The sequence below is a fragment of the Clinocottus analis genome, unplaced genomic scaffold (assembly GCF_023055335.1).
Source record: "Clinocottus analis isolate CAN_PGR_092001 unplaced genomic scaffold, fCliAna1.0.p SCAF_2, whole genome shotgun sequence".
Lineage (NCBI taxonomy): Eukaryota > Metazoa > Chordata > Actinopteri > Perciformes > Cottidae > Clinocottus > Clinocottus analis.
The window spans coordinates 10,512,073-10,524,914 of NW_027175931.1; the positions used below are offsets into that span (position 1 = coordinate 10,512,073).

The following is a 12,842-nucleotide window of genomic DNA, read 5'->3' on the forward strand; positions in this document are numbered from 1 at the left end:
AAGTCGCAGTTTTCCTCCCACTATGTCCCCCGGGTGGTCGGGTCGCGTGTTTTCTTTTCTCGGCTTTGTATCCATCCCCTTCAGAGTCGACGTATCGCTGTACCTCGGGCTGCTCCCTCCAATCAGCTGTCCTGCTCGCGCTGTCGTACGATGCTCTCGCGTGTTCTGCGCCCGGTGGCTTGTTTTCATCATTCCGCTCAGCCTCAGTCCACAGCAGCTCGCTGTCTCGCTCGGCGGGAGGTCGCGCGTGTTGAGAAATGGACTGCGCACTCGCCTCACGCGCTTTCATATCGACGCACTTGAAAGTCTCCTCCTCCGAATGATGCTGCCGGGTCTCGCGAAGAAGAGGAGCGGTCCTGCCGGAGCACCGCCGCGCCATGCGCCGCGGAGCTTTTGCATTTTTACGCAGCTGTCCAGCCTCTTCGTCCTCTAACACAAACGTCGTCACGTGCCGCCGAAAAGCACTTTCACGCTTCAGATACAATGTGTTCGGGTAAATACCGCAGCCGACAGGATTTGGACCAGCACTGGAGGCCAGCATGCGCGGATCGGAGGACGTTTTCATAACGCTTGCGAATCATATTTAGCATATTGTGGCACCGAACACGCATTGAAAGGTAAGCAGATCCTTTTTGCGTCGTCTTAAGATCCCGTGCAAAGGCTTAATTGTTGAGGTAGCTGCATCCTGAGTGGGAGTGCATGTTTTCTTCCATTTCTGCTGATTTCTGTGGTCATCAATACCTTATTTATAGCCACCACATGACCTCAATTCAGAACTTGAACTTCCCTCCCTCTGTGGCTGACATAAGCAATGTTCCCAGTATGGGGAATTGACATTTGGCAGCTTGAGTTCAAGCTTTAACCTTTTTCAACTTGTTTTTACACTGTAGTCTCTTGAAGAGAGGACGTGATGGATACTGCTGGTAAAAACATCCGTCCCATCCTTCTGATTTCCTCTCTCCCTCCAGACTCAGCCATGGGTGATGAGAGCAGCCTGTCTCGGCAGATAAGGAGCGTGGAGCGGAGCGTGCTGTTCCTCAGGCAGGAGCACATCACCTTACTCCATGGCCTCCACCTGGAGATCCTCTCCCTGCAGAAACGATGCTCAGGTGAGAGACGCTGCTGATCTGTGTGTGCATGAGGGAGCCAAGAAACTTTTATGTGTATGTTGAATAACACTCCATAAACTTACACACAGGGTGCGTCTAATTATTATCTAATTCTAATTTTATATTTATTTAGTCTCTGAAATGTAGGATAGGATAAAGAAAAGCAGCAAATCATCTCTGTTGAGAAGCCACAACCACATACTGCTTTGCATTTTTGCTTAAAATTCTGTGATAATTTACTAATAATTTCAGCGCTAATGAGCTCATATTTATGTGAACGATCCTTTGGTGTCTTCTTTTGATTGCTCTAATCAGCGAGGACTCCTCCCACTGACCCTCAAAGAAATTTGTAATTACTGGCTTGATGTATTTTTGGATAGAAGCCAGTTTTGTTGCACTTTTTTAATGAGGTTTTTACACTCGTTTGACGGATTACATGATCAATATTTAATTTTCAAAGAAACCTAAGCCACAGACTCGCAATTTGTCGTGCATCTGTCGTTCTTTCTATCTCAGGTTGAGAACCTAAATCTCCACATGTGCACACAGGCCTCATTGTTCCTATGTGTGTGTGTCTGCACCATCAATCAATGCCAGACAATGACTACACAGTGATGTCATTCTACAATTCCTGTAGATTGCGTCATTTCCTGTTTCGGGTCTAATGGATATGAATCCATTTAATCAAGCAAGCCGATGAACATGCACACGCAGGCACACTCATTTATATACAATACTAGGTTTGACAGGACGCTTTATTTGATTTGATTAATTACCTGGAGGCATTTATCCTTTATACTATCAGTGAATATGAATATTTAAACTGGCAGGGTAGGGTATGTGTGTGTGTGTGTGTGTGTGTGTGTGTGGGGGGGGGGGTAGGGTGGAGGGTGGAGGGGGGGGTGTCAGGGGTGCGGGGGGTTGAGTGAAGGAGCATTACACACACACAAGCATGCATGCACACATATAAGCCGCATATTGTCACACACACACAAAATACTGTGCATCCTCAAGAGAGATGCATTTAAACATATCGGTCACAGTTAATCCCTAGATCTTCAGTAATCCATATGAACAGGATTCTGGTGAGCAAATACAGATCGGAGGGGGAGGGACCAGCTGTGTAGAACACAACCCTCTCCATCACTTTGTAGCTCTGCCGCACAATCACAGCTGGTCAATAGAGCTGTGTGTGTGTGTGTGTGTGTGTGTGTGTGTGTGTGTGTGTGTGTGTGTGTGTGTGTGTGTGTGTGTGTGTGTGTGTGTGTGTGTGTGTGTGTGTGTGTGTGTGTGTGTGTGTGTGTGTGTGTGTGTGTGTGTGTGTTTTAAAAGATGTTATAGAGAAACAGACACACCACTGTTACCGCAAAGGGGAGTGCTGTTCATATTTCTTTTGTCCATCTGGTGTTACGTTAATGAGCACTTTCATAGTAAATAAGACCTTTAGACAGACAATATCTTTCTTCATAATACTAATTGAAACAATAAATTATTTCCACGGAGAGATTGCAACAAACAAACTCCTTTTACAGAACTCATCAGCACAAATATCTTTGTCCTGTCCTTTTTTCTATACCAACAATACACAGCATGTTATTTCCACATTCCTCAAAGGTTTGGTGGAATTGTAGATGCAGACACATCATTACACTACACTCACTAAAGACAATTTACTCTTTCTACTGAACATCTTTATACAATGGTGCCCTTTTTAAAGGTCTTCGGCCCTGATAAAATAGAACTAAGAGTTGCAGCGGACCTCAAGTTTTAAGATATGTCGTGCATTAAAACTGAATGCTGGTTTCCGTATGTAGTTTCGACAGTAAGCGCAAAGATCTGAGAACTGCGCTGTACTTGATAGTCCAAGAAAATGACTGAAGTTATCATAACACAATGAAAATAAGTATAGACCACAGTGATAAACGCTATGCTGTACAGGTAATGCTTGAATCTCTCAACTCCTCCTCTGACTGCTGCTAATGGGGCCGCTGATAAACACCTCAGTATTCGAAGAGTGTGCTCAATAGATCAGTGAGGTCTCGTTTCGGTGCTCCTGTTGTTCCACCATGTCGTTATTCGCTATGTGCACTCTGGTTGTCCATTGGTTTGACTGCATGGTGAAGTGGTGCTATTCCCAAACACTTCGTTCACCTCCACATTCACTTGTAACGGGTGTATTTTGGTTCCAAGCACATCAATGTTCTGTGGAGGTTTGTGTTAGCTGCCTGTGAAGAAGGCGGTGTCTTCCAGGTTTCCGTGACTGTGATTCTTGTAAAATGCGTGTGCTGAAGAAGATATAAAAGTGTTGAATAATAAGGTTATAGAATGACCTGTATTTATAATCAGAAAAGAAACAAGAATATTGATAAAGGGGCAAATGATCTGCACTGTATCGGAGCGTTCTCCTTTTCAAGCCATGTTTATGCTCGAATGTTGACAGCACGGTTCACGTATATAAAACGAGGTGATGATGAAGACTGTGACTGTAACTGTGATGCCAGATGCTGATCTGTGTTTGCTGCCAGCTTGCTAATGTGCAGCCTGGAAGGATACGTCAAGGTTGAGCTGACTTAGTTGCTGTGCAAATTGGCTCTGACTTTGTACTGCTGACCTTTGTATTATTGTTCTCAACGCTGTTACGCCTAGGTATCCTTGAACAACAAGCTAAATCTTTTTTCTTATTCTAAATGGGGTGTTTTCTCTGACATAATGTGTTTAATGTGTGCCATAGAAATCAAATAGGTTTGTCTTCCCAGACGTGTTTGCAACATTAAAGATCGAGCCATGAAAAAAGAAAACTGTGATGCTCATTGGGGCTGGAGGAGATGAGCCGAATCTACAAAGCATTACACCCACTGGAGGATGCAATGTGCTGAGCTCCTTGTTTTCATTGTTTGAAAGAAGAAATAGTTCCTAGAGCCGACTTCATTTGTGATTCTGGCGTGATGGAGGGTGACTAAAAACAGGACCTCTCAAATTTCTCTCAAAATCTCTCATATTTGGCAGTTCAATAGAGCAAGCAGTGAGTCTGTCTTTCTGAAGCTGCTCATATGCGGTTCCTTAATCCCTTCTTCCTCCCTTCCTTCCTTCATTATTGCTCATCTGTCTTCCCTCCCTCCTCACCTTCTCTGTCTTTCTCTCTTCATGCCAGCTGCATGGTAGGCATGTTAAACTTACTGCAGAGGGAAGGACAAAGGGTGTGACAGAGAGAGTAGCAGCAAGACTACAAATAACACATCTGCTGTTTTAAATTCTGCTATGTGTTTCAAGTGAGCATCTATGTAAGCGAGTGTTATTAGAGAGTTACCTATTTAGAAGGAAGACCATTAAACTAGTTTACGATCGTCGCCCGTGGCGGATTAAAATCTAAATAGGACAAATCTATGGCACGTTCATCTAGAAATTACTGGAGCCGCGCACACAGTCATATTCCTGTGTTTCAGAGTGTGCTGAAAGCTGATCGGGTGCCCTGACAATCTAAATGACTGACAGGCCAGACATGACCAGCAGTCCAACGCCGCCGAAGACACTCTGCTGACATATCCTTTTCATCAGGGACCATGCAATATGCTAATACCGAAGCGGCATATTTCTAGTCTGATACATTATCTTCTCAACAACATAAACCAACATGAGACATAATTCATCCAGTTTTCTAAAAGTGACGGATAGGATTTCATGTAATACATGGATAATCCTAATCATGTAAATGGGGCATCTCACATCACTCAGCTATATTACTATTTCATGCACCACTAAAGAAAAGCTGTACAATCATGATTTTATTGCCCAATCGAGCATCGAGACCAGCAAGCTGCTGACTGTCTGTTGTCTGATTTTTATTTTTTTTATGGCACAAGACAAATGGATGCATCCACTAATGCAAGAGATAAAAGTCGTCTACAATGTGACTACAGGGTATAACCATAACAACTATAATATTCAATACACAAGCGAAATCTGTAGTGATCTCTCCACACAAAATCATCTTTCACCTTTTATAATCCATGATAGATGCAGCTCTGCTTCCATCCTTTTAGAGCAAGCATCTTGAATTTTACTCGACTTATTTTGAGGCTTTCTATTTGTTTGGTTTTCCTTTTGAAACCGATTGCACAGACAGTAGTTTAGAAGATTTATTTCAAAGAGGAATACTAATAATGCTAATAAGTTTAAGTTTTTCTCCAGACTGTGACAAGTAATGAAACAGGACATCACCTTTGATGTAAAGTTTCAGGTTTAGCTTCATAAAGTATGTATGAGCTCACTGAAAATGAGCTGGAAACTGCATTGAGCATCTGTTATGTTAACCAGCAGCAGGAAACTGAAAATGTCAGCACACAGCTTTAATAAGACATTTCAGGACATTGAGCATCTTAACTTTAGCAATATGATTGAATGTTTTTGTATTATATAATATTGTATAGTATATCTTTTATAACTGTTTATATAACTGTTTTGTCTTTTCTCTTCTGTTTTTCAGAGTTGACAACTGATCTAAAGGTGAAGCCTCCAGGCAAAAGCCAAATAGGTATGTTAAAATGAAATCACCCACCTCTACACTGGAGACGGAAAGACACACACATGTTTAGATCTTCTTGGGCTTGTTTGTCTTTACCACACTCAACCTCAACTCCCAACCCACCATAACTCGACGCCCGCAGCCCTCTCTGCCTCTCTCTGTCCCCCCAACCCTCCCATCCCCCAGAGGATGAATCCCTGTCAACTTGCCTCCCTCTTCTCACCTAAGCATCCCTATCTCCCTTACTTCATTTACAGACCCTTAAAGAGGGAGATGCTGGACTCTGGAATCCATATGCAGAACTGATCATGGCTGCAAAATGTCTCCTTGTTTTTCTGTGTGAAAAGAGTTGGTCCCAGCTGCATGGGGGTCACAAGCGCGAGCTGGGCAGAAACTAACACGGCTGCAGAGACCACATGCCTCAACACATTTGACTCACAGCTGATATTTGCAGGACTGTATGTGGTGTCTGGATGCACCACTTTGTCCCAGTGAATTAGAGACAGAGCAAGGGGAGTCAAAAAACTATGTGAATGTGTGTGTGCTTGTAGATGGCAAGGGGACCCTTGTTTTGCTGCATTACTCAGCCATTAGACCCCATCTCTTTTTCCAGCGAAGTTATCCCTCGATTCATCAATACAGCACGGCCCTCTGTTCTCCTCCCATCCTGACACATTGATCCATCCTCTTTCTTTTTTCCTGCTCTCGTTTTTTCTCCTTGTCCCAGAGGGGGTGTCCACTTACAGGACTTTGCTGAGAACCAGAGAGATGTAGAGCCAAGGAAAAGGAGAGAGGTAATGAGAGGTAGCAGGGAGAGCGATTAAGGGAATAGACAAAGCGGCAGCATGCGGTCAGCTGCAGACGCTGAGGAGGAGGGGAGAGGGGTATGGAAGGATATGAAGATTACATTAGGTACTCTAGTCTATAGTTAGCATATGAGCTCAACCTGGGTGTGGTGATGGTCTCAGAAAACCTGAGACTGATCGGCCCTCAAAGGATTCATCCTGGAGAAGAGAGGGAGGAAGAGAGGGGATCGAAAATGTCCATAGATACTAAAGAAAGAAAATCATAGATGAAATATGACTGTATCGTGAAGGGAAGTCATACAAACAGAAAGATAAGAAAGAAAGCTAGAGCATGTGAACAATGCTGCTACTCTAAAAAGTAGCTTTAAAGATGCAATATACTGGATTAAGAGCCTTAATATAGCAGCAAACAAGTATTACCTTATGTAAAGTTATGGAGCACTAACTGGCTCTGTAAATATTTGTATCTGCTGTCAGCACTTGTCGTTGTTTGCACTGTTAGATGCGAACCGCCGGCTCTGCCATCACCAAGTAGAAGGCTGTTGAGAGAACATCAAAATGCTCCCCATCTCATATATAGCACTGAACCTAAAACCTATCATTTTTATCAATGTATGAAGCGTCCCAGAATATTTAAGCCTGATATGGATTCAAGGCTGTATTAAGCTTGAGAACTCATCGAACCGCCCTCCACCCTTTGGGATTCTCCTGCCCTGCAAACCTGACCTATTTCTATGGGCAGAGGCAACAAAGCAGGCCTCTGTGGGTGTAATCTCCTTCTCCTCTGGCAAGCTCCAGCTCAGTCAGCCCAGAGGTTGCTGCAATGGCGTTTCATTCATAACTACTTGATGTTATAGCATTTAGCCAGCAGGTTTTTTTTGTGACATCATATCAGAGCGGTCCAGCATGACTGTACCTTACTTTCAGGTGGTAAAAAACACCAGGGATCTACACCGGCTAGTTTTCTCTTTCCAGTATGTAAATACTAATGATTGGTTAACTGTCTCAAGTTTTCATATCCACCTCTTGCATATTGTCATATTTGTTTGGGTACTGGAAATGACATGTGAACATAATTCTGGAAGACATTGGTTACAACCATTTTTAGATTTATATTATCACTCAGTTATATATGGAAACTCTTAATTTTAAACTGCAGATTTTTAACACTTGCATTTCCGGTCTATCTCTGTGCCAGAGTTACAGGAGGAAGAGGAAATCCTGGAGGACCGCTGTTGGGACGTGGAGAGCCGTCTGGCCGAGCAGGAGTGCTCTGTAGAGCTTCGTCAGGAGCTGACTCTCAAAGGGGCTTTGGTTGGAGCCCTTAGAGCCAATCTCAAGGAAAAGGAGCGCCATTTCCTGGAGGAGCTCAAACGCCGCAGCCACTGTTCCACCATCCTTAACACAGAGCTGCAGAAACAAACAGAGGCGGCAGCATACCTCTCCTTCCAGCTGCATGCTGCCAGGCAGAAGCTGCACCACCAGCGGATGCAGCAGAGGCAGGGACTCCTCGCCCGAGCCCACAGTCAGGGGGCCCAGTATGGTGCTGAGCAGAACTGTTTTTCTCCACAGATGCCATCAGGAGCTTCCCCTTCCTCTCCCGTGGTTAAACCCAAGCGCAAGAGTGCCAGGGCGTCTTTGAGAGTGGAGCGGGGCCGCGAGTGTGTACCCATAGAGAAAGTGTTGGGCCCTGCAGAGCCCACCGCGATGCCGGACCCCGCACTCTTCCTCCACCCTCGAAGGCACAGGGCTCGCTCCAGGCACACCGTGGAACAAAGACAGGCTCCACTTGGCCTGAATAAGGAGGAGGATGAGGAAGAAGGTGGTGATGGGCCACCCCAGGGTGAACAGGCCAGACTGGCGTCCTCTGCAGCAGCACCCCCCGCTGCTGAGACAAAGGCAGATTAGCGATGACTGTGACCCGCACTTTTAACTGCAGTTTGATCACTGTATTATTCTTCTCTGTCAGACTGTTATGCTGTTAACCATTGTTCTGCACCTTTACTGAATTGACACTGAGACTGGTTTTAATTATTGAATGATGTTACACTTATCGCTGACACCTTTTTAATATGGACTTTGATATAACCTTACATAACTTGCAAAACTCACTTACAAAAGTGTCACTTTAAGTCAGTCTAGAGATGATGAATGATCTGTTTACATTGGTGTCACATGCTCAAAATGCTGTGGGGCCTATTTCAAGGTTTGATCTAGAAAGAGTAGCCTTCGGTCAGGACTTGCTCTTCATGAAAAGTGCCCTGAGATAACTTCTGGTATCATTTGGCGCTGTATAATTTCAATTTGAAATTGAAATATGAGAATGATGAATGGTAGCAGCCATTTTAGGTGGACTACAAGTCGAGGTGTTGTATAGCCCAACCAACTGTGCGCTTTCAAGGCCAACCATAAATCAACCATGTGACCAAACGTTTGGGTGGCTGAGAATATCTGAAGAGGTATGCACGTCTGTTTGAGCCCTCCACATAAGCTGCTGTGACTTATTAAATTCTGAATACTAACTACAACCAATTAGAAACAATAACCTCCAATGATTGTATGGTTTGTCAAAACTTTAATACGTGACCACTGCATTCCTTCACATTAAATACTGGCCACTAGGTGTCCCATTAAAGTCATTTATGAGGACACATCAATACAGTGTTATCCCCACTTATTCCTCTGGATCTTAACCTCAAGTTGACCCCACGCTGACATGAAGCTGAAACCCTAAGGCCGGAGGGCAATGCTTCAGAAAACATTTTAAGAGGAAGCTTTTCGACACAATACCTGCTTACAGTTTCATGAAATTGCAATATGCCTATTGCAAATTTCAAATCACAGGAATGTAGGAGAAATATTTGTTTATAGCAAAATGTTTTTTTGAATACCATTTTAGATGAAATATTGTGGTGTTGCAGAGAAGTGTTGGCCGACACATCATATTCTCTAGACCTAAGAAAACATCTTTGTTGAGCAAAGAGCCACACACAACATCCAATCACCATCATTTTAATATGGTTTTCATTGAAAATTAGAATAATCGTTTAGCAATGATCACGCCCTCTAATATTTCAAATCGTATTGCAATGTCAGTCAAAGTAATTGCAATTAGATTTTTTTTTTTTTAATAATTCAGTCCCGACTCTTATGTTTGTTGTAAGATATTATCGATTATTTTAAATATGAAAACATTTCTTAAAATCTCAAAAGATAATGCACACCATCATAGCCTGTAGGTTCACGAAAAGATACACTTCAAGGCATGTGTGCTGCGGTTCCTCTGTCGTGGCTGCTTTCTATAAACAGGTGGTATCACGTTCTGAGTCAATGAACCTTGTGTTTCACTCAGGTGTTGGTTGTGTACACACACACACATACACACACACACACACGCACACACACACAGAGACACGATTATACGTCAACTAGTGTGTGTTATAGGCTGTTATGTTAGGATCCTTTTCACATCAGGACAAACTGACAAACTACATGATTGAAGGTTTTTGTGTGTTTTCAACTGAAGTCTGACTGATTCGGTTGCATTTTGTTCCTTTTACATTTTACACAAATTCACAAAGTCGTTGTGTCAAAATGCACATCAAGACAGTGGTTGTGTACTGTAAATGACAAAAGGGCTGGCTCAGCAGGAAGGTGTGTATATGTATGTCTGTCCTGTTAACAAAATACATACACATAGTGGCCCCTAGTGTTACGAGGAGCAAGTAGCAACTTGTAATCAAAAACAGTTTAAAAGATTTTGGTAGATTTAAATGTCCAACATACTTTTTATGTTATTGCTTCATTGCTGTACGCGACTGTAATTACTGCCTTACGTAGAGGAACTGTGGATGGAAGAACTGCAGATTGTGCACAGAGAAGCAGGACAAAGTGTGGAAAGACAAAAACTCAAGTATTGTGTGCTTTTGTTTCAGAATCACTTTTGTAAGACTCTTTAGGATTTGATTATAAAGGTTTACTGTATGTGATGTGGCACCTCAGTTATTTTTGATTCAAAGTTGTCAGCATTGATTTCTACTTGAGCCATGAATTAACTGAGCATCAGTGTCTTTGAAACAAGCCTTCCTGTAAGACTAGACTTAAATGTGATTAGTCGCTGTGAGATTTTTCTTGCCTTCTGCAGGAACTGATTAGAAGTTAAGCATTATATTTTAACAGTATATCCTCAATAAAGCAATATATCAATATATTTATATAATAATAGGTCACATCAGCCGGTTTACGGACTCTTCGAGGTGTTAAAAAATTATTTTAGGATTGTTTAACTTTGTATTTTGTATTTGTTGAGCTCAGTATGTTTTGCTTAATATTTTTCTGAATTGTCTAATGGGTTGTTTCTGTTGATTGTCACTGAATCTGTACATGTTGAATTGCCAGGTTACAGTTTATAGAAGGCATGTCCAAGTGAGGAATCAATGCTGCATGTGAAGCAGCATTTAGCATAAGGGCATATTATTATGCAACATGAGTCTGAGAGAAAACAAACTAAACCCGTCTTCTCTTTGGCATGAATGCAAATGTGACTGTTTTCCTTCACCTCTCAGCTTGTAAGCCATTAGCATGTCTGTGCACTATTCTTCCTCAAGTTTTATGAGACAAATGGGGATAAAAGTACAAAGCTGTCTGGTTGAAAAGATTATTTCCCCAACAGGAATCCTGAAAGACTGTTAGACTTCATCACTCCACTTGCTTTCCATTTGACAGGAAGATTAAACTCTTCACCCACCTCTAATAACACGTTAACATCCGGCACACCACATCTTCCATTCTAGATTATCTATACTTTGGTATTACGTAACTAAATGCTGGTTGCTGTAAACAGCTACAGAGTCGGTTGACTTGTTTGTCTGCTTTGAGAGAAAAATGCTAATGAGCCAAAGAGGCTCACCACTCAAACGAATGGTGTGATGCCTTAAAGAAGATGTCTTTTCATGAATATTTCAGCAACACAGAGTAAATCTTCACCACGTAATTTGCTTTTCCCACTCAAATCATACCACAGTTCATTTTACAACATAACAAGGTAGTAGATAATTGACTTACACCCACAGAGAATGTCTTCCATCTTTCTAGACACCTTTATAATAAGCCTCATCCTCATAATAACGATGAAAACAATTGTCAACAGCTTCTCGTCCAGGTATTGAGGTTAAATCTGTTTATTTTGCATATTTGAGAAACATGTCAGTGGATAATGTATGTATGTATGAAGCGTTTTTTTTTTTTTTTTACATGTTATGTGGTCTCTAGCAATAATGCGGTATGGTACCCAACATGGAGATGTTGTTCTGGCTCGTTGCATAGCTGTCGACTGATTACCGCATATACTGTGTTAGCTTCCTATAGTCTTCTACTGTACACATAATTGGAATAAAATGAAGGATTGTAGTCTAGTCTCATTATTGTTGCTTGAAAGTTTACCAGAGAAAACCTGATTTGAAACAGAGAATAAATGTGCAGCTAAATAAATCAATTATTATTTATCTTTTTACAGACATGTGGTACTGGATCATTTATGTCATCCTTTTTATTAAATGATAACTTTTGGATGATAAGCCAAAAGTTTTTGTTGTTGGAGTCTATTATACCCCTTGGATCTATCAGGACAGCTTCAACACATGTGTAGTATATTTAACTAAAACAATGTTGCATGTGAGTAAAACATATAGGGTTGTTATATTATGGTACCAACACAATTTCATCAAGAGCTTTCTATATATGACTCTCTTTTACATTTAGCATCTACAGTTGTGCCAGTGTGAATGATACATGATTATTATAGCCATTATATATAGCTGTACACTAATATGTACAATTTATTTATTTATTTTCATATAATTGAAATGCTTTGAATCTTTCTGAGAAAGCTTTTAGGCCAGACTAATTTTCTCTGTATTTTTCCTATTCTCATAAAACTCGGTTGCCGTATGGTTATCTGCACCCTGCAAAATATCTTTATTACATTAAGAAGAGTACCTTTCAAGCCCAAGTTGACACTTTGTTTCCGTAAAGAGGAATGGATTTCTCTGTACTTTTCCAAATATAATAATGGATGAGAGGGAGCACAGAAAGCTTTGTTTTCAGGTGGACAATATAGATGTGTTTACTCTGAGGTGAAGGTGTTTAAACATGTCTAACTTGTAAAACACAAGTAATACTATGTTATATAATTGATAGTTTATATCTTTGACATGCCAAATACAGATGATTTTATCTATTATGACATTGCCCTGCATCATTCCATCAGGCTTGCTGTTTGACCATATAACACAGGATTACTTTATTTGTGCTTACCTTAGAGTAGAGGAGAGAGGAAGCAGAGTGACAAGTGAGATTATAAAGAATTAAATTTGTACTATCCTACAATTATTCATTTATTTTTAG

The 12,842-nt window shown here is 41.6% G+C and overlaps 1 protein-coding gene across 1 annotated transcript; it reads left to right on the forward strand.

Moving 5' to 3' along the window:
- Window positions 1–188: 188 nt before the first annotated feature.
- Window positions 189–11,911, forward strand: ccdc92ba (coiled-coil domain containing 92Ba). The gene is made up of 4 exons (XM_068584097.1): window positions 189–617; window positions 969–1,109; window positions 5,593–5,640; window positions 7,636–11,911. The coding sequence occupies exons 2-4, from the start codon at window positions 977–979 to the stop codon at window positions 8,343–8,345; spliced, it is 891 nt and encodes a 296-aa protein (XP_068440198.1). The 5' UTR covers window positions 189–617; window positions 969–976; the 3' UTR covers window positions 8,346–11,911.
- Window positions 11,912–12,842: the final 931 nt, after the last annotated feature.